The sequence below is a fragment of the Gambusia affinis genome, linkage group LG09 (genome assembly GCF_019740435.1).
Source record: "Gambusia affinis linkage group LG09, SWU_Gaff_1.0, whole genome shotgun sequence".
Classification (NCBI taxonomy): Eukaryota; Metazoa; Chordata; class Actinopteri; order Cyprinodontiformes; family Poeciliidae; genus Gambusia; species Gambusia affinis.
The window spans coordinates 6,927,013-6,952,150 of record NC_057876.1 but is presented as its reverse complement, the minus strand read 5'-3'; the positions used below and the strand labels follow the sequence as shown (position 1 = coordinate 6,952,150).

Here is a 25,138-nt window from a genome sequence, read left to right as displayed (position 1 = left end):
TGGTAGCTGTTCTGATTTGGTTAGGATCTTCATCTTGCTACGTAACCCGAAGAGCGCTTGAACTTTTAAGTCTCAACTTGATAGGATTTATAGATACATTTAACATGACACAACTTCAAATCTGTTCTTCTCTCATCCGTTCATAGAATATTTACCCAAAAGTCATAGAGATAATCAAGGTATCTTTTTGGTAAATATCAGAAGCAGCTCTGTGTTCTTTGTGGTCAGCAGCGACTTCCAACTGCGATCTTTCCCGTGGTTTTCATTTATGCCGACTTTCATTCTTATTGCTGAATCGTGAACTCTGACCTTATCTGAGACATGTAAGACCCGCAGAGCTTTAGATGTAGTCCTGCGTCTTTGGCGACATGCTGTCAGTACACTCTTGCTGTAATTTATTTTGGTAAGCCTCTCCGAGGCAGCATCCCCACTGTTCCATTTTTTTTCTCCATTTGCGGATAATGGCTCTCACTGTAGCTCACCGGTTCCCCAAAGAAATGGCTTTTAAACCTTTTCCAGAGTGATGAATGTCAGGCGCTATATTTCTTATTCATTCTTCACTCTCTTTAGATTGGGGCCCGGTTTGTTGGTTCTGATTGTACTTAACTAATTTCCTGGTAATAGTTAAGCCTGGGAGTGGCTGGTGACTTTGTACTAAACTTTTCAGGAGTGGGGTATTATGTTTTGACATTGGACTGGCATGGTTTGGATGGACCTTTTCTGTCCTAGATAAAGGCCAATGCCATTGGAAATCATTTTTAAAACAAAAAAAATAATTGTGACAAAACAGCAGAAACTTGTACGGGGGCAAGTACGTATTTCATAGCACTGGATGTAACACTTCCAACTAAGTGCACAATCAAAAATTACTCCCAAAAAATGTACTTCTGATACCCCTATTGAGAATTCATCACCATGGTAATCACTTATATCGTCTATAGATTTGTTCAATTCCAATGCAGAAATAATTTGAAATCATTCCTTGAAAACAATGTGTCGTCTGCAAACAAAAGGATCCTTTTCAAGTGTCATTAATGTGTAAATGAAGCAGTTTAGCTCCCAACGCTAAACCTTCAGGGTCTCCATATTTAACGTACTAGATCTCTGATGCTTCATCATCAACCTGTACAAACAGGTTTTTGGATTTTCACTGGGTTTTGCTTTCTTTGCATTGCTTTTCGTCTTTTGTTCGCATTGTAATAACGATGTTCTCTTCTCTTAAACACCTTTCCATGGCTTATCATCAGGAACCGGGACACCAGACACAGGTGAGAACCCTCATTAGCTCCTTATCTGTGTACCTGTACAGTCAACTGCAAGCACATGTCCCGTATCAGGAGGAAAACAATAATAATAATGGGAATAATAATGGTTATTTGCACTTCAGATGGTTCTATTTGCTGAAAGTTGCGTTGAGCTGACTTTCTCCCAGGCGAACAGACGCCGACCATCACCTCCTCAGGCACTACTCCCTTTTGCGGTTGGATCTCTTAAATCCCTATTTAAAATTCCACCAGGCGATATTAAATTTGTAAACTGGAAATCAGCCAGAATGTCAAGGATTTCATTTTTAGGGGATTACTAAAAGTCTGTTCGGGGGTTAGGGGGATGTACGGCGGCTTCGTTTGCTCCCTGAGCCAAAATAAAAGCACAAGTCTGGGAATGGCTTCACCATCATCCCTGGCCCCGAGCTTGATGCGCCGTGTTCGACAGAAGATTAAACAGATGTTGTCGGGGTTCTGCGTGTGTGTGGCTGTCCTCGGCTATCTTGGGTAATATTGAGCCAATCGTTCGGGGGTGTGTGTGTGTGTTTGTCGGTGTGCTTCTGGGTGTTTTTGTTGAGGAAGATGGTTTATCCGACTTCAAGTCGCAGAGTTCCAGTTTGAGGAACTCTATTTCCAACGTGCTAAATTTGCAGGCCACGTAGATGTCACAACATTAGCTTATGGCTTCGTTTTTATTGGACGGTGTGTACATACGGCCGCACACAGTGCGAAAATGTAAATATCGCAATGTGGAGAATAATTTCAAACCATGAAGCCTCAGCCATTGTTCCCCCAATTGGGGGTGCATCCCCCTCAGCAGGGTAGCGCTGCAGTTGGCAGAGTTTTAATTGGAAAGAATGTGAGGCCTTGCAAGAAAACAGAGGAAGTAATGAATTGTTTTGAGGGAAAGAAAAGGATTTAGCCAAAAAAAAAAAACACATGGAAGTACAGTGCTTCGCAAAAATATTCGTATTAAACTTTAAAAGATTTTGTTCTTACGTAATTACTGTATAATTTATTCAGTGAGCCCGTCCAGCACAGAATAAAACATACAATGGATTTGTATTTGGTTGCCTCCTGGTTAAGTGTGGAACTTGTACTGTAATCATTATTGTTTAGGGTTTTCTACCAGACTGGATGGAAATGTAGATTTTCAACTCAGCTTCCAAAGTGAATATAGGTCTGGACTCTGAGCCATTTATTAGCTCAAGCTAATGTGGCACTGGCTTTATGTAAAGGGGTTTTTTTAACCTTCAACCAACGCTACACATTTTCAGATTTTAAAGTTTTCTTAAAGTATTGTCCGGTTGTAATCTCCATCAAACTTCTCCAGTGGTGACCGGCTTTCCTTTCCTTGCTAGAACGAAAGCAAACTCAAAGCATGATGCTTCTGCCACCATGTTTTGCGAGGGTCATCGTATGTTCAAGACCACCAAACCTAAATTCATAGAATAAAAATAAAAACAGCAATTTTACCTTAAAAAAAAAACAAAACAGTAAAGATATAGATATTGAGTTTCTATGTAGTGTTTTGTTAGGTAGAAGAGGTGTATTTTAGAGTATATCTGACTAGAACATGCATTCTTTCAACATTGACTTTCCGCTCGCCACTTTTCCATAAGAGGTTGATTTGTGGAGCCTGTGGCTAAAAGTTATTGCTAAACAATTGGATGATTTCTGAAAACAACAGGTACAACTAGGTTTTCTGCACTAAAGTGACTGATCACAAACTGCCACCCAACTCTTTCCACTTCAATATACATATGTGTTGGTCTGTCACAAATAAAAAAAATCCCAATAAGACGCACTGAAGTTAGCTGTAAGCAGACAAAATGTAGTTTTACGTGCTATGCGTATGAACATCTTTGCGAAACACTGAAACTCTCAGAGCAGAGCTGCTTATCAGTCACACTGAGAGAGGAAGACAAAGCAACACCCAACAGATAAAACAGTTTAATCGACACAAAGTGGGCAAAACGATGTTTTATCTACAACGATTAGACGAATCAAGGAGTCAATATCTGCTGCAAACAAACCGTCTAGTCATAAGGGACCGCATAAAGTGCTTCAAACAGCTAAAAAGTGTTAATGGATGTATCATTGAAACTGAATAGAGGATCCGGTTTATTGTTGCTAAACACTTTGAACGTCCGACGTCGGCTGTCTTGCGTTGACTTTTAAATCCACATGAAAGGAACCAGTCTGAGCCGGTTGAATCCTGTTGTGAAATGCTGCAAATTGAAAAACACTCATTCGACTGGAGATCTTTTAGAGATCTGGAATCCTGGGTTTAATTTGCATGAACTGGATTCTTCTTAGGGCACACTTTGGAGACTCTTTCTTCCGGCCCCTGGAGGTTTCCGCTTTTAGTTCCTGCCTCCTCCTTCCTCTCCACGGCTGCCATTTTAATTTTTTATTTTTTTTTTACTGTTAGTATGTTAGCGTTTCTTCTTTATTCTCTTCCATTGTTCTACCAAAGTCAGATACATTAATAATTCATTCCTATTCAACTTTCAAAGCTTTTCACCACGCATCCTTCCCCAGCAAAGTGCCTATAAGCCAAAAAAAAAAAAAAAAAAAAATGGGAGCAGCTTTAGAACAAGGTGCTTTCAAAAGGGAAACTTTAGGAATCACTTCCTCTCAGAAACCACCGTATATTTTGTCCCTTTTTGAATCTGATCAAGGAGCTGTGAGGGGGGAGGCTGATTAACTCTGCCATCTGACGGTTGATTCAAAGAGACGGGAAGAAAGAACAGCCGCAGAAGATCAACTCTGATGGTTGTTTTGTCATCGGATGTGGAAGGAGCCAGGAAGGGCTGGAAGGGGGGAGCGCCTGTGATGTGGCTGCTGTTGTCGCTCGTTTTCCCTGCTCAGGATGCATGCGCAGGGATGGAAGCGGAGGAAAAATGCCAGAGAAATGATGCGCAGTCTGTAATATGCACGATGCAAATTCCTTCTGTGGTAGTTTCAGCAGGCCCCGAGAAAATATCCCAAGCAGTGCTGAGCTGTGGCACTTTCTGAAAGGCGGTGAGAAACTCTCAGAGGATCCAGCTTAAATTATGGATGTGCAGTTCAGGGCTGAACTCTGGTAACAGTTATGCACTTAATGGACTCGATGACTGACAGCACCCCTGTCTGTGTTATTTATTTTTTTGTTATTGTTGGGTTTTTGTTTTTTTTAGGTTTGCTGAAAGGTGGAGACAATTATCAAACGGATGTGTGTGGTTTTTTTTTCTTCTCATTTTTAATAGTAAAGGTTAGCAGCGTTTACCTGCGGTCACAATCACAGGAACATTTTAGGAGCCTATTAGCTACAACACAAAGGTTTGTCGGCTTAAATGAGCAAAAATATTGAAGATGCAAAAGCATGGCAACATAATTTGTTTCCTGACATTTCAAGTTTCCATTGAAAGGTGTTTTTTTTTTTTTTTTGTTCAGTTCTTTTTTTTTAATAGCTGCAGGAAAAAGGCAAAGGAAATAAAAACACTTTATCAGGATGTCTTCAGGTTTAATTAGCGGGAAGCCTTTGACCAGACCCCAGCTGACATTGGATTTCAGAGCACAAAGTATCGCTTTGAACCGCCCCATTAGCTGTGTTTAAAGTGCAAAATTTAAATTCCCCTTTTTATTTTTTTCCAGGGAATCATTGTGTTCGGGTCTCAATAGTCGAACACAATGGCCTCGTGATATCAAAGGTTTTGTAATTAACCAACCGCAGTAAGTCAAGTCCTCTGTACGCGGCTGAACGGTAACATTGTTGGCACAGTGCAGCTCGCAGTCGCTTTAAGGGTAAATTATGTTCGCTATATGCTAACGCAGGTGTGAGGCCTGCAGTGACGGCTAACGAAATGCTAACATAAGCACGCCTCGTGTCTAAGACCTCAGCTCGATAAGCGATCGCTCCACCTTTTGCAAGATAATGAGCCCACATGACTCATTCAGCTCTGGCCGGGTTTAGGGTTTTCCACATGTTTACCCCCCCCTCACTCCGACACCCACACCCACTCTTTGATATTGCTCTACCTTCCTTTTACGGTCACCGCTTTGTTTTGTCATATCCCGGGAAATACGCCCACGCCCCCTGAAAAATGATGAGAATAACAGCTAAAGCCATCAAATAAAATATACATCACCTGGCATCAAAAGCAGAAACACTGTCTGGGATACATGCATGCATAAAATATGAGTGATGAAATACGGCCTATTTAAAAGCAAAATAAATAAATAAATGCGCCGGTAAATGGTCTTGGAGGTGTTGGATCTAAAGAGAAAACGTGTGAGGATGTAGCTTATGGTAAGAAATGCACGCTGCGCCAACCTAACCTATGGTCTGCAGATTTTTACTTACACATGCAGTTCCTCATGTCTGTCTGATATGCATAAATAAGTGTAATTTATGCAAGCAAATAGATGGCCTAAGACTAAACTCACATAAAACCACCCAATTAACCTCAGTGTAAAAAACTAAGATGAGTATTTATATAGGACACATATAAATATGCACCTTTTTGTAACATTTTGTAGAAATATCTTAGCCAGTATTGACTAATTAATGATTAACTAAGAAAGGAAACTATTGTAGATCAAATAGAGAAAAATATAAGTGTTTTGGTTGTCATTTGTGTTTATGTTTCGATCATTTTCTTGTTTTCCTTTTTTTCCATATTCCGTTCATTTATCTGTATTCATCATTGCCATATTTCTTTGTTCTTTTTGTGTTCAGTTTCCTCTTGTTTTCTGTTCCTTGTGCGTTTGGATTTATTTCTTTTAGATTACTGTCAGGCTGTTTCTCTCTTGGTTTGTTGGATCATTTGAGGTCATTAGTTTCTGCAACAGCTGCTCCACATCTCCTCTGATTAGTTCATCTGGTTCAGCTCTTTTCTCAGTTTTATTGTTTCTTCTGATTCCATTGCTGAATAATTCAGATTCACCATTGTTTTTATAGCGTGGTATAATATTTATACAAAAAATTAAAACAGATATGTCATCAAATTTTTTTTCTAATTTAAAAACAAAAATGCAGAAATTATATAGCATGATTGGAATAGTTATAATAATGTAATAACCTTTATTTTAGTCATTCTGACTGATACAGAGACTTAAGCAATAACACAGAATAAGTAGTTCTAACCTAGTGACAGTTTGCAAGTCATTAATGCACAAAATGTTCCCGTCCGTTTAAACTTAAGATAGGATAAGATACTTTATGGCCAATTAAATTTACATACAGTGGATTTTATTTCTGTCTAGCGAGAAAATGCCGTAAAAATAAATCCAGCCGAAGTAAATAAGCAAAGCGCAGGAGCCCAAACATGCACATATAGTTGAACACAAAGAGCCATTCATATCTGTAAAAACAAAACTAATTCAAAAAAATGGCTCTGCTGTGAGCGACGATGTATGGCTGGCTCCAAGCTCCATACAGCCAGAGGAAACCCGACTCCAGCAGCCACTTTCTCTGGCATTTCATTTAAAGTACCTTAAGCCATCGTGACATTGCGCCTAATATACACATTCTGTTACAAACCAGGCTTCGATATGAACGGGACTCTCTTTCTGCAAACATCTTTTAAAATAGCTTGAAAAAAGAAAGTGTGTAGATTTGACAGTATTATTCACGTAAGTGTGGAGCATTTAAATATGTGTAGTGTTACGTCTACTGGGTGCGCTCCAGACAAGCTCCTAAACAAACTTCAGCGTGGTTAAATAAAGTCACGGACACAACCCGTCAACGGTACGCGATTCGTCCCGCTCCTCCAGAACTAGGAGCTGCACTCATCATCACAGTTCGCTACAGGCTCACCAACCTGCGCTTCTTTTGAGCGCATCTTTGTTTGCGAGGCGCCGACTTCAAGCGCTACTTCAACTCCTTTGTACAATTCGCAATTTCCCCGTGACATCTCTGCCTCGTAGAATCCAATTAGTGCGGCACACAACGCTGATCCACAGGTTCGGAAGGTCCGTCAAGAAAGAAACAATAACAGCACAACAAAAAATCTGTTTGTTATTTATGAGGCATCTGTTAGTTCATATTTATATATATATAGCGTTTGACTTACTTTCTTTTTAGCATGATGAGAACAATTTGCTGTTGGAGAAGAGGCTTGTTTAACAAACCCAGGGCAATTTCCCTGCATTTGGTACTAAGTACAAACCCGAAACTAAATTGCCCAGAAGGACCGTTGAAATGGTCGAAAGAGAACAAGGGAGACTTGGAGTATAATTGTGCCTGAGTTCATTCATCGTTTCAGCTGAATGTACGACAGTCCAGAGAAAATGTGCCGTGTTGCAGCTGGTTATAAAAGAAAACAATCACACCTTCTACAAAAAGAGTACAATCTCCTCTGAGAGACACGGGGAACACATTGATTTTAGCTTATACTGGCACTTAACAGACTGCCCAATGTCAGAGAGTTCTGCAGTTCATGGCAGCAGAATAATGACCCGAAACTTACTTGTAAAAACTCTACATTTGATCATTTTCAAGAAACCTGCTTTGAGTTTGACACCAGCATAAACTCACAGTCTCCTTAAGGGACTCTTGGCAGCAAAGAAGAGAACATTATGCTTAAGAAACTGAGTTATGTAAAAGAGCTACAGACACTGTTTGAAACGGCTAAAATACTGTCAGCTTACAGTCCCCAATGTTTTGTTTTGGGTTTTTTTGGCAATGCGGTTGTCTGAATCCAAGACAATTAGTTTTATTTTTCCACAGAAATGCTTACTTTCAAAAAGTACTTTAAAGTTTCTAAGCTATAACAGCTTTTTTTTTTTTTTTTGTTAAGAATTTGAATCTCTGTGGCTTTTGGTTGAAAGTAAAACGTCGAAGGTACACGCTATAACTTTAGCTCGAGCTCTATTATTTTGAATTTCAGCTATATAGTCATGGAGAAAATAAAATTTTAATGACTATCGGTACAGTCACGGTAACACCTAAAAAAAAAAAATCTTTCTTCGTCCAAAGGATGTAAAAAGGAAAAGTAGCACCCAGGCGAAGTGATTTAAACCGCTGCTCTGTTTCACTAAAATGTTTTACCTGAAAAAAAAAAAAAAGACGTTTGCTGGTCTGACACTCAGATGAGTTTTAACAGTGCCAAGAAAATAAGACATTTTCAGTGACCCTGCAGAAGCGACTGCTTCAACTGCCCAAAAATCAGTTTTTCTTTTTTCACTTAATCTTGAAGTTTATCATCATACATTAAGGTTGCAAACATTTAACAGCTGCCAACCTTCTGAGGAGAGAACGTCCAACCATCGGAGTCTGTTTTTAAATATTCATCTTATTGCTCGTGGCAGTGCAGTGAGAAAAAAGGCCGAACTGCGACGGTTTGCGCTGAAGGTTTGCCAGGACAAAGAGGGAGAGCGCTAAAATCAAAAAGTCAAAAGTACGGTGAGGAGGGGGCAACTAACGGAGCAATATGTTTTTTGAGGCTATCAGTTGTTGATGAAAGTCTTATATTTAGACATCAATGGGATGTGCTGTGGTGGCTCAGGGGTTAAGCGCGGCCCACATGGGGAGGCCTTGGTCCTCGGCGCGGCCGTCGCAGGTTCGATTCTCGGCCTGGCGACCTTTGCCGCATGTCCCTCCCCCTTCTCTCATTACCCACTTTCCTGTCAATTAACTATCAAATAAAGGCCACTAGAGTCAATAAAAACCTAAAAAAAAATATATATATATATATATTTGTACTCTAAGTCAGAGTAAACGGATTGTGAAGAAAGAGTAAGCTCGTAGTTTTTGGGAAGCAAAAGACTTTCAACCTCACCTTTTACTCCCCAATTGTTAGACATGTCCTTCCAAATCACAGCTTTTTCTTTGCATCGCAATATATCTTTAATCATTCTCTCCAGACACCGAGATACTGCGAGCCTCTCCTCTGTGTTAGTGTTGGTGGAGTTGTACCGCTGAACCTGCGTTATTAATTTTTAACTCGGGCAAAAAGTGCAGGGCGGCATCCTGAGTTGCTCTGCTCGACCCAGAGCGACCTCGCTTCTACCGCCGAGCAACACATACACAAAAATGGATTTTGTAGCGTTGCTGGAAATGGAAAATAGCCTGAAATGCTTGAAAAAATAAAAATTGTGCAGTTGTCAGCCTTGTTGCTTTCCTGCAATAAAGTCCTGGGTTTAAAATCCCGGTCTGGTTTTCTCTCGCAGTCTGTTGTGTTTGTGTCTCATACAGATCGAGTCACATAAATTTTTGGTTTCTGGATCCCAAGTTGGGTTTAGGTGGCACTCAATTGTAAGGGAAAATGACTCAGACCATGCAATTTAGAGTCGAGTCGCGTTGAGTTGTGCAGTTATCAATGGAAAAGTGCCCTAAAACATATATATTGGGATAATTGGTCTCTCAAAATTGTATGATTTTGTTCATGCATGTTTTTTTCTCGTTTGCCTACACCCTTCTTCTCTCCCCTCTATCCCCCCAAAATCCTAAAAAAGAATAATCATGGATGAATGGACTAAGAGGGAGGGATGGATATTTTATATGAACACATAAAGTCACACTTGCTGGTTCTGTATTATTCAGGTGGGAACAGCAAGGTGCTAGCAAGTCAAGCACTTGACTGAACATTATCAATGTTACAACTTCTATAAATCCAGGTTTTTGGAAGGTTGTTGCTCTGAAGCATAAAGGTGTGTTAAAACAATGCCCTAAAAAGCCAGAAGCTTTATCTCAGACTTGTCAGCCGTCACAATGTCAAATCTTAAACAGTACAAAAAAAAACAAACCCACTGATCATGTGCTGTTTGCTCTGAAGGCTGTAAGTTTCTCTCCAAAAACAAAATGGGTGTATGGCTTGGGTTTGCAAAGTTGCATCTGAATGAAGCACAAGACTATCTGCAAATCGGCCTTGGAACATAAAGTAGAGATGTAGAGAAAACCAAACATAGCACCAACACCCTCACACTGACTCAGGCACAGTGGAGGAGATGTAATGCCTTGTGCTTGTTTCACAGTCAGAGGACTTTGACACATTGCTGTCATTGAGTTAATCAATGAATTCCTCTGGTTACCAAAGTTTTCTAAAGTCAAAGTTGGACTGTCTGGTCTGAAGCGGGGGTGGGCAACTCCAGTCCTCGAGGGCCAGTGTTCTGCAGCTTTCACCTGAGTCTCTGCATCAATACACCTGAGTCAAATAATGAGGTCATTAGTAGGACTCTGGAGATCTTGGCTGCATTGATGAGGTAATTCAGCTGTTTGGTTGAAATGTGTTGAACCAGGGAGGCATCTCAGAGTTGCTGGACTCGGGCCCTTGAAGACTCCAGAGAAACTCCCGTTAGCTTATCTAGAGAAACTACTCATTACCTTAGGTCAGTGCTTCTCTATTCCAGTCCTCAGGCCCCCCTGCTCTGCATGTTTTAGATGTGCCCCTATTTCAGAACAGCTGATCCAAATGATTGCATTACCTGTTCTGCAGGCATCAAGTACTGCAGAAGCCTGTTAATCACTCATAGATTCAATCCAGGTGTGTAGCAGCAGGGAAACACCTAAAACATGCAGGGCCCCCCAGAATTGAGAAGCACTGCCTTAGGTCAACATTATCAGAACAGGAATCCAGAGAAACCCCTACCAGTTTAGAAATCACAGACTAATTCTCCTTAAACTTGGGCTTATACTTTTTTTGTTTTCTTCTTTTGCTCTTTCCTTTGGTTTGTTGTTTTGTTTGTATTTCCTTCTAATTCACAGAAAGCACTTTGAATTGCCTTGTTGCTGAAAATGTGCTATATGAATAAAACTACCTTACCTTACCTTACCTTGGCCCAAACTAGTTCAGTCACAGGACAGTGATCCAAAACAGCAGCCAACTGAGGAAAAGGTCAGGAATCAAGGCAAAGTACAGTCAAAGTCCACACCTTGGGCTGCTAAAAGCATAGAGGCAGAACTGTAAAAGAGTTGCCAGAACAAATGTCTGCAAATCTCAACGCTGCATTGTAAAGAAGTCTCTAATATTAGGAAACAACATTATACAACTGCTTTGTGGTATCATAACTAAAAGTGGTTCTATAAGCTTCTAAATCATGGGGGGTGTACTCTGTTCTTCCCATGACTATATGGGTAGTTATGGAAACTCTTTTTTTCACATCACCATAAATCAGGCGTATGTAGATTACTGAATTTTTTATTAGAAAATAATGATCTTTACTCACAGCACAGTCCTAGAAGTACTGCTCACAGTTGGGCTGTTGAGACTGTGGCCATCTGCACTATGTAAATGAAAGGACATTAATCTTACTTCAGCCCAGGCAGAGTCTTATATCAATGCTATTTACTGAGATAACCTGATTGCATCCAAGTAACTTTTCTTCAACTCGTATTCTTGTGTAATCATAACAGAGATTCTGTTGTACAAATCCGAGCTGGTTCCCGTAGTAAACACTCATTTTACGTCTCTGCAAAAATCAAAAGAAAATCCAGTTTCCAGTTTCACCTCACTCTCATCTTACTCTGTCTGCTTTCTCAAGTACCAGCCCGGCGCACAAGTATTATCTGGCCATGGACCCGGTCGGTGAGGTCCTCTACGTGTCTGACACCAGCAGCCGCAGGGTGTACAGAGTGAGGAACCTCGGGCAGCCCAAGGATCCGGCACGCAACCTTGAAGTAGTGGCGGGGACGGGAGAGCAATGCCTGCCGTTCGACCAGAGCCACTGCGGGGAGGGCAGGAAGGCCACTGAAGCGGCGCTCAACAACCCTCGAGGTAAGGATAATGCTCTCAGCGCGGCCTGAGCAGTCGCTCCCTCTGTCTGCTCCCAGTTTCTCCACACCAATGCCAAGAGTCCCTTCAGGTCTCTCTCGTAGATTTGTGATCAAAGATTAGTGTTTGGTAATATCGGTGTGCGGCTAGCAGAAGGGCGAGGCGTTCGCTAATTTAGCGGACGTCCTGTGACAACTCATTTTGAGTAGTTTGTGAGTACTTCACCCTCTCCTCACCTCTCCATTTTGCACTAAGTGTAACATCGATACAGAACAGTTAGAATGTGTTAGAATGGTCTCATAAAAATGAATGTTTATAACCTTTTCTGAGTTGCTTTGAGGCTCAGATATTGCAAAGTCGTGATCAAGGTGCGCTCCGGGCAGTTATCTGGTCTGGATCATTTCCGTAGCCTCGGTACGGCTGCGCACATAGTTTTTATTTCCTCATACATCAGTCCAAGTTGATCACACAGACTTGAGACAATATGTGTGACAGTGTTTAGATATGAGTTTTATGAATCCCTGTTGAATCATGATGTTCTGTGGGTTATTGTGGTTTTTATATTGGCGAGGAATTGCTTGCTGCTTACATTTGTTTGAGCTGAAGACCCTTTGTTTTCAACACTGCGCTTCAGTGTCACCTCTGTATGATTTGTGTGAATGTTTATATCGAATCCAAGCTGCTGCCTGAGTGCATGATTAGCCATATCAATCCGAGGAATCTGAAAATGTAAAATGGGTCGCATGGAAACCATCGCTGCTCTGTCTCACTTGAAACTCTTTCTTCTTGTTCTTGCCTCCAAAATGTTAAAAAGTAACAAAGCCGTTTACAGAAAACCGTGTGTGTGTGTGCAGGAAACACTGTATGCAGGTTTTTCTTTACAGTTAGATTCCTCACAAATTGGTGCACACATTTCTAGAAAGGGCTTGTTTGAAATGCACCCTCCTTTATTCAAATAAGCCTGTGTCCTCCGAGTTATTGGCTGCAATATTCTCACATCGCCATTTTTAAAGACAACAATACACTTGATACATTTGAGTGGTTGAGGTAGACAAAACCCAACATTAAATTTCTATGGCTTGCATACAAAGTGCGGAAAACTAACTCCCCAAGTAACCCTTCTTACTCTGAAACACGGTGGTGGTAGCATCATGTTTCAAAGATGCTTTTCTAAAGTTGGGCAACAGAGCTTATTAGAACTGATGGTAACCTAAATGCAAAGTAATCCTGGAAGAAATCAATAAAAGTCTTAACTTGGAGCCGAATCTCCAGCAGGGCAACAACCCACAAACATGCAACCCACAAACATGCAACACACAAACATGCAACACACAAACATGCAACACACAAACATGCAACACACAAACATGCAACACACAAACATGCAACACACAAACATGCAACACACAAACATGCAACACACAAACATGCAACACACAAACATGCAACACAAAAACATGCAACACACAAACATGCAACACACAAACATGCAACACACAAACATGCAACACACAAACATGCAACACACAAACATGCAACACACAAACATGCAACACACAAACATGCAACACACAAACATGCAACACACAAACATGCAACACACAAACATGCAACACACAAACATGCAACACACAGCCAAAATCCATAAAGGAATTGTTTTGATGAAAAGACATTCAAAATTAATTGCGTCAAAAAGTAGTCCTACAGACTATTCACTATGAGTGCAAATGCACACTCCATGTTTTTCAGTCTTCTGTATGTAAAAAAAATCAAAAAATATTTTAGCATTTTCTTCTACTGTAAAATTCTGCACTACTTTACATGGTAACAGTTTATTTGAAGGGGTGTGCAAAGACTGACGTGATAGTATGATAAAGCTGATATAACACCTGTCATGAGCATTAAGGAGTCTTTATGAATGTCTGACTGTTTTCATGAAGGGTCATTCACTAAATAATGATACTTTTGTTACAAAGTTGTACTAAAACTTACATTAAAAGTCTATTAAAAGTGCCAACTTTGCATTAAATGTGTCATTATTTACCAAATGACACTTCATGACAACAGTCATAAACATTCATGAAGACTCCATGTTCATAACAGGGGTTATGTCGTTTTTATGACAGTGTCATGTCAGTCTTATGCAGCACACCCCTTCAAATAAAGTGTTACCCTTTGTCTCGGCCCGTCACATGAATTTCAGATAATATGCCCGTGATTCCGATATTAGGAAAGGTTGAAAAACCCCAAAGGGTATTAATACTTTAGCAAAGCACTGCAGGTTTATTGATAAATGGTTTTACAAGGGATTTTAAAATCGCCTGACTGAGAAATACTGCATAAAGTCATCAAAACGTAGCACATCTATTTTAGGGTGCTGGATCTTAAACACACTGCGTTGCATAACCCGGCTAATCAGGGAACAACAATGCACCACCTCTTCTGTGTTTTTTTTTTTTTTTTATGTTTTGTGCTGAATACAGTGGCACAGCACAGAGGCACGACTGGTTAAGCTTTATGAGAGGAATAGTGTTTACAAACACAACACCCATTCCTTTATTTTTGATTTATGTGCAAAGCTTAGTGAATACCATACACACACAGAACCAGAGCTCTGTTTCAGAATACAAACCTAATTCTGATTTTTGTATATGATGTTTAAATTAAAGCATTTATCGTTCATGTGTGATTGATAATGCGCAAATGTTCTCTAGAAGGCAAACACTTTCCAGCCGGGTTTGATTTTCAGGTTAACATTTTGGCCAAATTTGCCAATCCACTCCCAAGATTTGCAGCTCGTTGAATTTGTAGAGCGGCAATTGAGCTGCCAGAGGAATAATACAGAGAGAGAGAAAAGCGAGCTGTCCTGGGGCATTAAAATAACGCTTAATTGGTTCAAGGTTCCGACTGCGTGCTACCACAAAAACACCCCATCATGTTCGCAGCTAGCTAGAAGAGATTGATGGGTTCATGCTGTTTGTGCCCTTTGCTCTACTCTATCAGCATTTTAAAAACACAAATTGATTTAACCAAGCAACTCAATTTTTTCCCACTTCCTATTCATCTAATTCTACTGATTATTACAGATAGACAAAGTTACCTTGAAAGGTAATTATTTAATTTTCCTGCTGTGACCAACGTCAAAATTAACAGTGGTATGATTTTGCTTTTGCCAAAAAAAAGTAGGTTGCATTGATGCTTGGCTACAATACAGCATGAAAGGCACAGGTGTGAATAATAAAACTAATAACGGTGGCTGCAGTCCATTCAGGTGTTCCACTTCCAGTTCTTTTGGATTTTTCATTTTAATTTACCATCAGTCGGTAACACTTCAATAGAATAAGGCCATCACTAACACCGGCTGCACCTGTGTTTTTCCTTTCTGCAACATCTCACAGTGTTTTTCTCCCAAAGGTCTGCTGTGTAACGCTCACAGCCCGCAAAACACTAAAGGAGAAAGCCCGAAGTGTAAGGGGGTCTATGCTGTGTTTTTGCTCGTCCACAAAGCACAAATTACAGAAATTATGGAAATAATATGCCAGGAGAACATTATTTAGGCTTGGCAGTGTGTCCTCGTTTCGTTTTGTTAGTCATCGCCGCTCATAGCAGCACAGTGTCTTTCCCTGCTTCCCCTCGTAGCTGTCCACACACAGGTGTGTTCACATCCAGCCTAATTAAACCTTGTTTTCTGCTGCTTTCGTGTCATGTCGGCGTTACGATAATCAGTTGTAAAAAGACGACTCGCGTTGGGTCTTTTGGTTCTCGACAGCGTGCTGTTGTGACTCTGGGTTATTTGGTTATCATCCAAATAACTTTGATGTCGTCGGGTTGGATGTTGATCGTGAAATTGCTCCTGATGTATCTGCGGTTTCTGAATGTGCCCGTGATGGAGTTAAATTTTGCGGATGTGTTTGAAAGTGGTAATTTGATTTGTGCTTTTTTTCCTCTCTTTGGCACGTCAGTAATGCACTGAAAATAATTTATCAGTGCATTGTCGTTCTTTATAAAAACGCACCCAATTAAAACCAGGGAATGAGTTACACAGTGGTAGTTAGTCTGGGTTTATTTTCTGGGGGGGTATGCAATGATAGATCTCTGAAAAACATCCTGGGGCTTCAATAATCTTAAACTATTCAGCTTGTTTGGATGTGATGTCTGTCATCTACATAAATGCAGACAAATTTAATCACATCCTTACTTAAACTATGTAAAAAGCCTAAATTAGGGAAAGATTTAGGCTTTCCCTAATGAAATAACAAACAAAAACATTTAAGAAAAAAATCTAACTTTTAAGTTGAGTACATTTCTCCAGTAGGGAAAATAAAACTTGTCACAAAATAATTGTTTTTCACAAAGTCACTGGGGGTGGGAGAATATTTAGTACTGATGCTGTCAATGTTTTGCACAATCCCCACTCTCCTTATTTGGCAGCATTTTTCTTTTTGAGTGCAAAGAGAGAGGGATCTTTTACCATTCATCTCTATACAATCTCTCTGCATCATCAGGGGTTTCTCTATAGGATTTCATTCTGAGACAGATGGCCGAAGGGAAATAAAGTCAGTTTTGTGTCTGGTTTTGCCATATGTTTAATATCGTTATGCTGCCAAAAAAAAACAACAACAAAAAACAGCAGCGAGGTACTTTCTGTTTTCTGGTACGATCCATCAGACTTCTATCTAAAATCTTAAATTAATGCACTTTAGAATTGTCTCAATAGGTAACAGTTAGCTGATTATAATAAAGCAACTAAAACTGAAAGGATTCATTAACATGTTGTAGAATTGTAAGGGGGGCATGTAGTTTGAGGCTAGCCAGTTACCATATGTAGCTGTCAGGAATGAGGAGATGAGGACGAAAATGAGAGAAGATGGCATATGTAAGAAGCGTGTGAAGAATAAAAAGTGAGAGGCTCTGTAATAATTTCAGCATGTGGATGTAGTCTGCCTAACATTGTGAATAAGATCATTAAAGTTTTGGCTGTGGACACTATTCAGAGTGTGAATAAACACAGACGCTAACATAGCAACCATCACAGACTCTCACTTCTGTACTAGACTGCCTGGAAACACAAGCCAGTGGACAATAAGTGCATTTTTGTGTTGACAGACACACACCTTCACCTACTAGAGTCTAGAACGATTCCAGGGATTGTGGGGAATGAATATCATTGAGGATGTTAAGCCTCTCTTTGCATTCAAGAGCGGTTGTTTACAGAGGAACACTTACGAGGAAGAAGAGGCTGATATCCATCTGGAGACTTATCGCTAGGATCGGAGCACGAACTTGGATCCTAGTGGGACGAGAGGGTTCTTGAAGGTGGCAGATCAGAGAACCAATTGTCATCCCCCATGGAGTGAGACGGCGGTGGAGGGCCGTCGTAGGGTTCTGTCCCAGGTAGGATGTCAAGTACTCATAGAGGCTGCACTGATGGTGGTTCTGTCCAAGCGGCTTATGGTGGCCTGCATCCCGGCAAAAACCACAGGCAGCAATATGCTAGTTCTAGTCATAAACACTAGTGGGAGAGCTGTTAAGCCAATGCCATGGGCCAGAGTGGCAGTCGCAAGTAGGCCACAGGATGTGCAGCCAAGGGAAGTGGTACAGATAGAAGAAAACGAGGCGAGGCCCATAACCATGCAGTCGAGCTCTGAGGCTTCACAGTTAGTGGAAAGTCTTGAGCTGCCAGTCCCAGTCCAAGCAAACACTTACGACCTCCTAGAGTCTCAGTACAGGCAACTCTGTCACCTGCTGGCGGTCCACAGAGATATGTTGTCTGAGCATGAGGGAAATTATGGATGAAACCACTTTTGCGCATTGTGTCCCCGCTGGGGACGCAGGCCCCATCAAAGACCACAGCGTTTGGAGTTCATGTGTTAGTACAGGTCCTTTGTGCCCAGGCCTGATCACGTAGCTAGACTCCTACATGCCCTGATCAGAAAAAAAGGCTAAAGGTAAAACTAGTGACTGCCTAGTTTTACCTTTGGAGTGAACAGTGCCACTGTAGACAAACAAAATAATTGTTTTATGTCTCTGTGTGTCTTGGATTGTCCTGATTCCAGTCTGTCTTTCACCTTAACCACAGAAGGCAGTCTACATGGACTTTTGGCCATGGTTAGCCAGAAACGGGTTGACAAGTGGGCTATCATGGAAAAGTTTAGGACTATCTGATATTTTCAAAATTTCTGATGGTCACTTATCACAAGCTACGATGATACAGCAAACCTGGGAAGAAAATGGCCACTGCAATTCATTTAAAATTTGTTTGACTGATTAAATGTTCTTTTAGAGATACTGCTTTATAATATTTAGGAAAACCCAACACACAAGAAATTCCCGAATTGCACTTGTTTTACATTGTTAGAGAAGAAGCATCTCTCTGATTATTCCCATTTTTCAACAGTGTTGAAATGAAATGATCTTAGTTATTTGTTATTTTTGCTTTACTTGGGACTTGACACATTGAAAACCCCAATAGTTCTCAGCAGATGCTAACATGCAAAAGTTCAAATGGTTTGTGTTTCCAATTGAAGACTGCGCTGTCAAACATGAAAGGAAATGCAGACAAATGAAATAATAAAAGTAAGGGCAACTCTATCTACTTCTACAGTTTGTCCTGCTGGAATTTCCATGTGCTTTGGAGGAGAGGTTCAATTAACAGTTAATTTCTTTTATGCCAGTGGGGGATTTAGCAGCATCATTCATAATTGGCATGATTCAGTCGTGAGAGGTCTGAAGTTATTACTGTTTCACACTTGTGTATGAAAATGTATAATTGATCTGGAAATATTGCTGTTAGGAATTGGCTGAGAAAAGATTCTCATGGTGTTGTGAGTAAAAATACCGCAGTTTCACACGACTGAGGTATTTACACAAGAAATGTGTGACATAATCAGATTTCGTTCAGTTAAGATATGAAAATACTCCTGCCGCTTCTGAAACAGTTTTTTTTTTATATTACTGCTATAATAATAGCGTACCTTTTTGTTTGAATATTAAATGTACAAAAATATCTGCTAGCCTGCATGGTGAACATGTTTTTAGCTTTTCCCAGCTGTGATTTCAAGCCAGCTTTACCTTAATAACAGCGATGCCTCATTTAGCTTTCATTTCATGCAACCAGTAACATTTCAACAGAGTTAAATTTGTTTTCTGGTAAATTAAGGAAAAGTATAGGAATCTCCTTTTTACCCAGCTGATCAGCCATGTTCAGCAAGAGGTGTGGGAGGGTCAGCACTGCATTATTTTGTCTACACAGCCCATGGAAATATTTCATGTCGTATCATTAAACAGAAGGTACAGTTTGATGGGTTTTGCCAGTTTTAACTTTTTACAACCTTGGGGTAGTTTGATTCTAATAACTGTTCGATGCTAAACTGGAATAACCTGGACCGGAAAAACCTTTAAATCGTCCTTATCTACTGCTTTTATGTCTTTTTATATTGGTGGTTGGGGTCTACAGGCTTTATCAGGGGGGCCTCGAGTAATTTTCCACTCCATAATTCAAACAGTTATGACCGAAAAGCAGAAACACACTTAGCTCATCCAAAACCTTCTAAATAACAAAAGAAATACAATTTTATACATAACTGAAGCTATTACCTACTTTTCTTCACCAGTGAGGCTGAGGAGAATTTGCCCATTTTACAGTCCAGATGGATTTTCCCCCCCCCTTGAATTCAGAGTAATCTGCAGAATTGCAGAGAATTGTCCGTGAGAGCATGTTCATTTTTAGCACGTTCTTTTAGCGAGGAAAATGTAATCCTGATAATTATAGCCCTGCTAATAGATCAAGCATGGCTTCTTTGGGCTTACAGAAGAAGAAGAAGAGGAAAAAGAAGCACTTGTAGTAACTATGTTGAAATTATAAAAGGTCTGCCATTAAAATACTTTCCTGTGTGAATAAGTTTGTAGACTCAGCTCTGATTCCTTCCACTCAGTGCATTGGATGATCTCATTAAATCACTGCACATATTTCATTGTCCCAACCTTTTTAATTGCCTGACAGTAATCAACTCCAGCATTCTGTCCTTTGTGTTTCCCTTCTGCGTCTTTGTTTGACTTGCTCTGATCTGTGCGCTTAACCAAAGTGATAAGTTATATACATGCAAAGCATTTAGAAGAGCGACACAGGTAAAAAGATTCCTGTTTAGCTGGGTCAGGCATTTTAAAGCTGGTCTTTGACACCGCCTCAGGAACTCACGACTGGATAAATTACATGAACTCATATGTCCGGAGTTCAAAGTGGCTGCACTGTTGCTTTTCATTTTAAGTATTGTTATAGTTACATTAGATGTTGCAAGAAATAGACCATTCTACGGGTTTTTCCCTATATTACGACCTGACACAAACATGCGTCTTCATATAATGGTGCTTGAGAAGCCTTCTGCAACTCTTAAAACTGCATATTTCAATACTTCAAACACAAAATATACCTTAATATGCTTTGAAAAATATACAAAATAATGAGAATTTCAGAATTGTGTTAGTCACAAAGATACTCAGTGTCTCCATCGTCAGGATGTTCTGGGGAAACTGTCTTAGCTTTTGCTTCTTTATTTGCGTCCTTGGATGTATATCCAATTAGCACCAAAGAGAATAAATGGCGCTCCATGATTGGCTATGTGCAGGGCAAAAAGCAAATTTTTCAAGTATTACAGCTTCTCTTGAATATTTCAAAAATCCTCTGCGAATAGGCAAATTTTCCATAAATAATGTGGAGTTAACAGAAAAAAAAGATATTTCTCTAGAATGTCTTGTTTATTTTTTGTTTGTTGTTCTTCACTTATTGTCTGACAGTGTGGCACTTAGGCAGAATTATTGTGTGAACCCGAAGAGATTTACTTTCATTAGTGGAGCATTACGACTATCACTAAGTTTTTCCCCTAGATAAATAAAAATAAAAATCTTTGCTAGAAATAACTTTGGTTTCATGGTAAATGTTATGGACTTTCATAAGTTTCTTTTGTTGTTTTTATCTTCCAGTCCAATAAATGACACTTAGCAGAAGTTCCCAGCAGAATGAGCCGTTTAGCATCATCACAATCTACATAGTCGAACTACAAAATACTATTTTGGCCTAAACTTTTTGGAGGGAAAAAAATACCATATCAGAATGAATAACTCTTCCCCAAGTGAAAATGCAAAGAGAACAAATGACTGCTCCATTAGTCTAATCTAATTAAAAAGCATGAGCCGAAACAATGCAGACAAAACATGAAGTTTACAGCTCAGAACATAAAAGCAACGCAAATAAAACTAAAAGTGAAATTACCTATTAAACACGAGACTATTCTTTTAGCATCTGGTGGCCTGTTTAGCAGCTTATAAAACTCTACCAGACGCTGTAAAGTGTGAATCTTCCTTCAGTGCTAATGTTGTTCGCCAGAAAACAGGACATTTTTTTTTGTCTATATTTATTACAAGCAGTGAGTGCTGGAGTGACGGGAAACGCTGTAGACGATGTCGTCGTGCAATTTTGTTTTTCTGTCGTGATACGTAATAGAAAACTTTGACATAGGATGTATTTCCTCTTCTGAATGAGAATAGCAATTGCTTGTGGCTAATATTTTTCTTATCTGATTGCATGTACCCTACCGTGACGGTTTGATGGAAATTAACTTTTATACTCCTGCTGATGTTAGTTGCACACAAACCTTAGGTTGTTTACATGCGGCATTGTTAATTAGTGTCTGGAGTAACCATTGTTTTTCTGTATATTTTGTATCTTAATCGCCATCTGTTAATGCAACACAGTTCCTTCTAAAGCCATACCTTCTCATAATGTGTGTGTGATTGCTCTTAGACGATACATTATTTACTTTTTTCAGATAGTACCCTTTGAAACTAAATGTATTTTTGATATTATTTGATTTAAAAAATTTAAATTAGATTTGTATTTTGATTTTGGTTATACAAACAGCTAAAATTGTAAAGTTCAAAATGTGCCAATTCGGACGCCACGCCATGTTCTACTAATATCCCTTCTTGTTTGTGTGCTGCTGTTTTTTGTGGCATAATGTCCTACAGTACCATTTTTAAAAATGGCTTTTTCCAAAGTTTAAGGCCCAATCAAGACAGAAGCCATGATGGCATAAAGTAGTCAGGATAAGATTTTCAGGTTTAGAAAAGAAACACAAAGATGACAAGCTAATATCTGCTTTAATTTGACACACGATTGCTGAAATATTATTCCTAGAGCGCAAACCTCAGCACCATTGAACATCTTGAGTCTGTGCTTTTCACTAATAAAATCCTGTCCCAACACACTTCCTGTTCACTCCTGAAAAGGTGTTTCATACTCGCCTAGTCACTGCGGTGGACAAACTCTGCTGTGGCTGTTTTACTCAGAGTAACCAGTGCTTAGAAAAGCTCTAGACTTCTGCCTGTAGCCCCCTGTTTTCCTGTCATCTGTCTCCCACAGCTCACCCTCCACCTCCTCCTCGCACCCTCTTACCAATGGTAATGAGTGGTAGACTTCACAGAGAAAAACCCCTCTGATTCTTTTTTGAAGTTGTTCTTCTGTGATTTTTCCTTCCACTGATCTTGTCTCGAGTCCTCTTGTGAACTCCTCTCGCTCCGAATTGGAACGTCCTTTTATTTTTCTCTCATTCAAACTGGGTTTTCACCCAGCCTCGTTTCTGCCCGTCCTACCAACCAGATCACCTCTCTCCCCCATCTCCCCTCCCCCTGTGACCTCTCGTCCACATGCTTACACTTACAAGCTATATCAAACAAGCCGTGCCTTAATGGTAATCCACGCTATGTCGCTTTACTGCTATGTTGCTAACACTTTGTGTGTATTCTCCCTGTTATGTAAACGACAGGGATTATCTCGTGTCCTTCAAACACCACTTATGAATACGAGATCTGGGGCATTGTTTGGAGTTGGCTCTATGCGGTGTTCTGCACTCAATTAGCTTAGTAAATAAAAGGCCTTGCTCCATTTAGGATGGATCCCATGTCTGACATGAAAGAGGTTGCAGTCTCAAAGGAACCCCCCCCAACCCTCCAGCCTTGGCGCTCATCTATAGACTCTTTCTGTTTACAGCATGTCCCTCTTTTTTCTTTTCCTTTTTTATCAGAATACATTTGTTCATTAATATTTTTGTGTCTGTTTCATGTGTTTGGACAGATGAATTCAAGTGAGTTTGGTGTTGTAGGGATTAGTTGTTGGTGGTTGCCCTGTGCAGGTTTTATCTGCTGCATGTTGACTCGTCCCAGACACCCAAAAGCTGACATCCAGAGAGAGAGGAACGTGCTTTTGTGTGTGTGTCTGAGACTGTACACACTCTTCCTCTGACCCACAGGGGGCAAGCTAATGCCCTTATCAGGACCTGACATACTGCCACCACATTTCTCCCTTTTGCCCTGCCGGCCTGTCTCTCCTCCTCTCTTTTCTCCTTTCTTATGCTTTCTTTCCATCTCTCTTTCCGTCTCTGTCTTCCCCGCACAGATAGACACGTTGGTCTCATCCTCTTGTTGAGATGACGTTGCCGAATAAAGCTGTGAGGTTTGAACCGGTTACAGTTTGTAGCACATTAAACAACCTATGAGTTTGAAAAAGTGAGACGTTTTTAAAGAAATCACAGTCAGGGGGTAAATAGGTTTCACGTGTCTTGCAACATCGCTGTTAGCTGCCTCGGTTGCACCAGGCAAGCTAGACTCCACACTGTGCCTGGTGGTTGACGTGGTATAAGCAGCTTAGGTGAATGAATACCTCCACTCTCTGGCTGCTGGTTTCATTTACAGAGATGAAAAGTGGCGGTAAGCATAGGAGGATATCAAAGTTTATTGTGGATAAATCAAGCATTCTTGTATTGATCAGAAAGTCCTCACTCGGATCAATAGAAATAAAGAAACTAGCCACTGTTTGGAATAAAATCAAGCAAGAACAGTTTAAATGGCTCAACCTGGTTGAACTTTGTTTCTTTGAATTAAATCCATCATATCATTTTTGATGACTACTGCAGCAGTTGCAAAGTCTCCGGGACTTGGTAGAGCTCTCTTTTAATGACCTGCTCCTAACCTTGCTCAACTATGCTGCCAACTGGATTACTAAGACCCATCAGGGCCAAAGCTGTCGTTTTACATCTATTTGCTTCTTTGAACCTTTTGGACAATACTTTTGTTATATTTCCATTTTATGTGTTATAAATATCCACTGTGAAGTCTTTATCAAGCTATATTGTGACATACAGTATTACAGCCATCCTTAAAATTGTGTTGTTTGAGTCAATTAACACATTTGAATGATTTCTGATATATTTTTACCTTTAGTTCTGACATAATGATGTAACACACAATTGCTAATTTATTCAAATTGTTAATATTTCATAAAACACTTTGACTGGGTCAAATATAAAACAAACAAGTTTAAACTAACAAACCTAGTAATGTTGCAGTATCAACAAGTTGCATCAAAACATTTTCTCTTTCTCAAAAACATGTGTATCTGAATAATGAACTTAATAATGTAATGGCTTTTACCAGAAATTATAAACCATTATATTTTACTTGAAGTGTTTTTGGTCCCTTTTGTCAAACAGATTTTCAGTTTGCATTCTGGACACTACAACATGTCCAGGATTCAAATACCGGACGAGCCCCCAGTTTCTCACAAACTGGCTTATTATTGAAAATCCAGCTGAAAGTGGGTAGTTCTGTTGAAATGAAAAGTAAAACTATCAGGGAAATATATTAATGACAGAATTCAGTGGGCCTTAAAAATCTATCAATGGAAGTATTGATAGATTGATAGTAATTTCTATATTCTAGTATTGTCAGTCTTTGTGGATCCAATGGTCTGCATAACATCCAGTCGGCTCAGTTACTACTCATCATTCTCTGGTGACCTACCACCTTTGCTGCACCAATTTTGCATTGTTAAAAACGTCCCAACCTAAATAATTTAGCCTTGTTTGTGTGCATGCCTTGCGTAGTCTAGCATTTGACATGAGCCAGGCATTTGTGAATTGTGGTGAAGTTGCTGTTTAAAGTAAAGGTGGGGAAAAAAACCCAACAACAATCAAATATGGTTTCAGAAGTACCATAATTAGCTGTGCAATTGAATTTTATTTGTACTTCTGGCATTAGTACACCTAGGAGAATTGAAAGCAGTATGTGGCTAATTTTATATGCTCCCATGTACTACACACACTGAAGTTCACAAATGTCTGGAGG

General features: G+C 39.9%; 1 protein-coding gene across 1 annotated transcript in view; it reads left to right on the top strand.

Annotated features, from left to right (window-relative positions):
* The window catches only part of tenm1 (teneurin transmembrane protein 1), a 277,903-nt gene that overhangs the window by 193,608 nt on the left and 59,157 nt on the right, over positions 1–25,138 (top strand). Inside the window, exons 21-22 of the mRNA XM_044127788.1 lie at positions 1,248–1,268; positions 11,733–11,965. Coding sequence (XP_043983723.1) covers positions 1,248–1,268; positions 11,733–11,965 — 254 coding nt within the window. The remainder of the gene's footprint in view (positions 1–1,247; positions 1,269–11,732; positions 11,966–25,138) is intronic.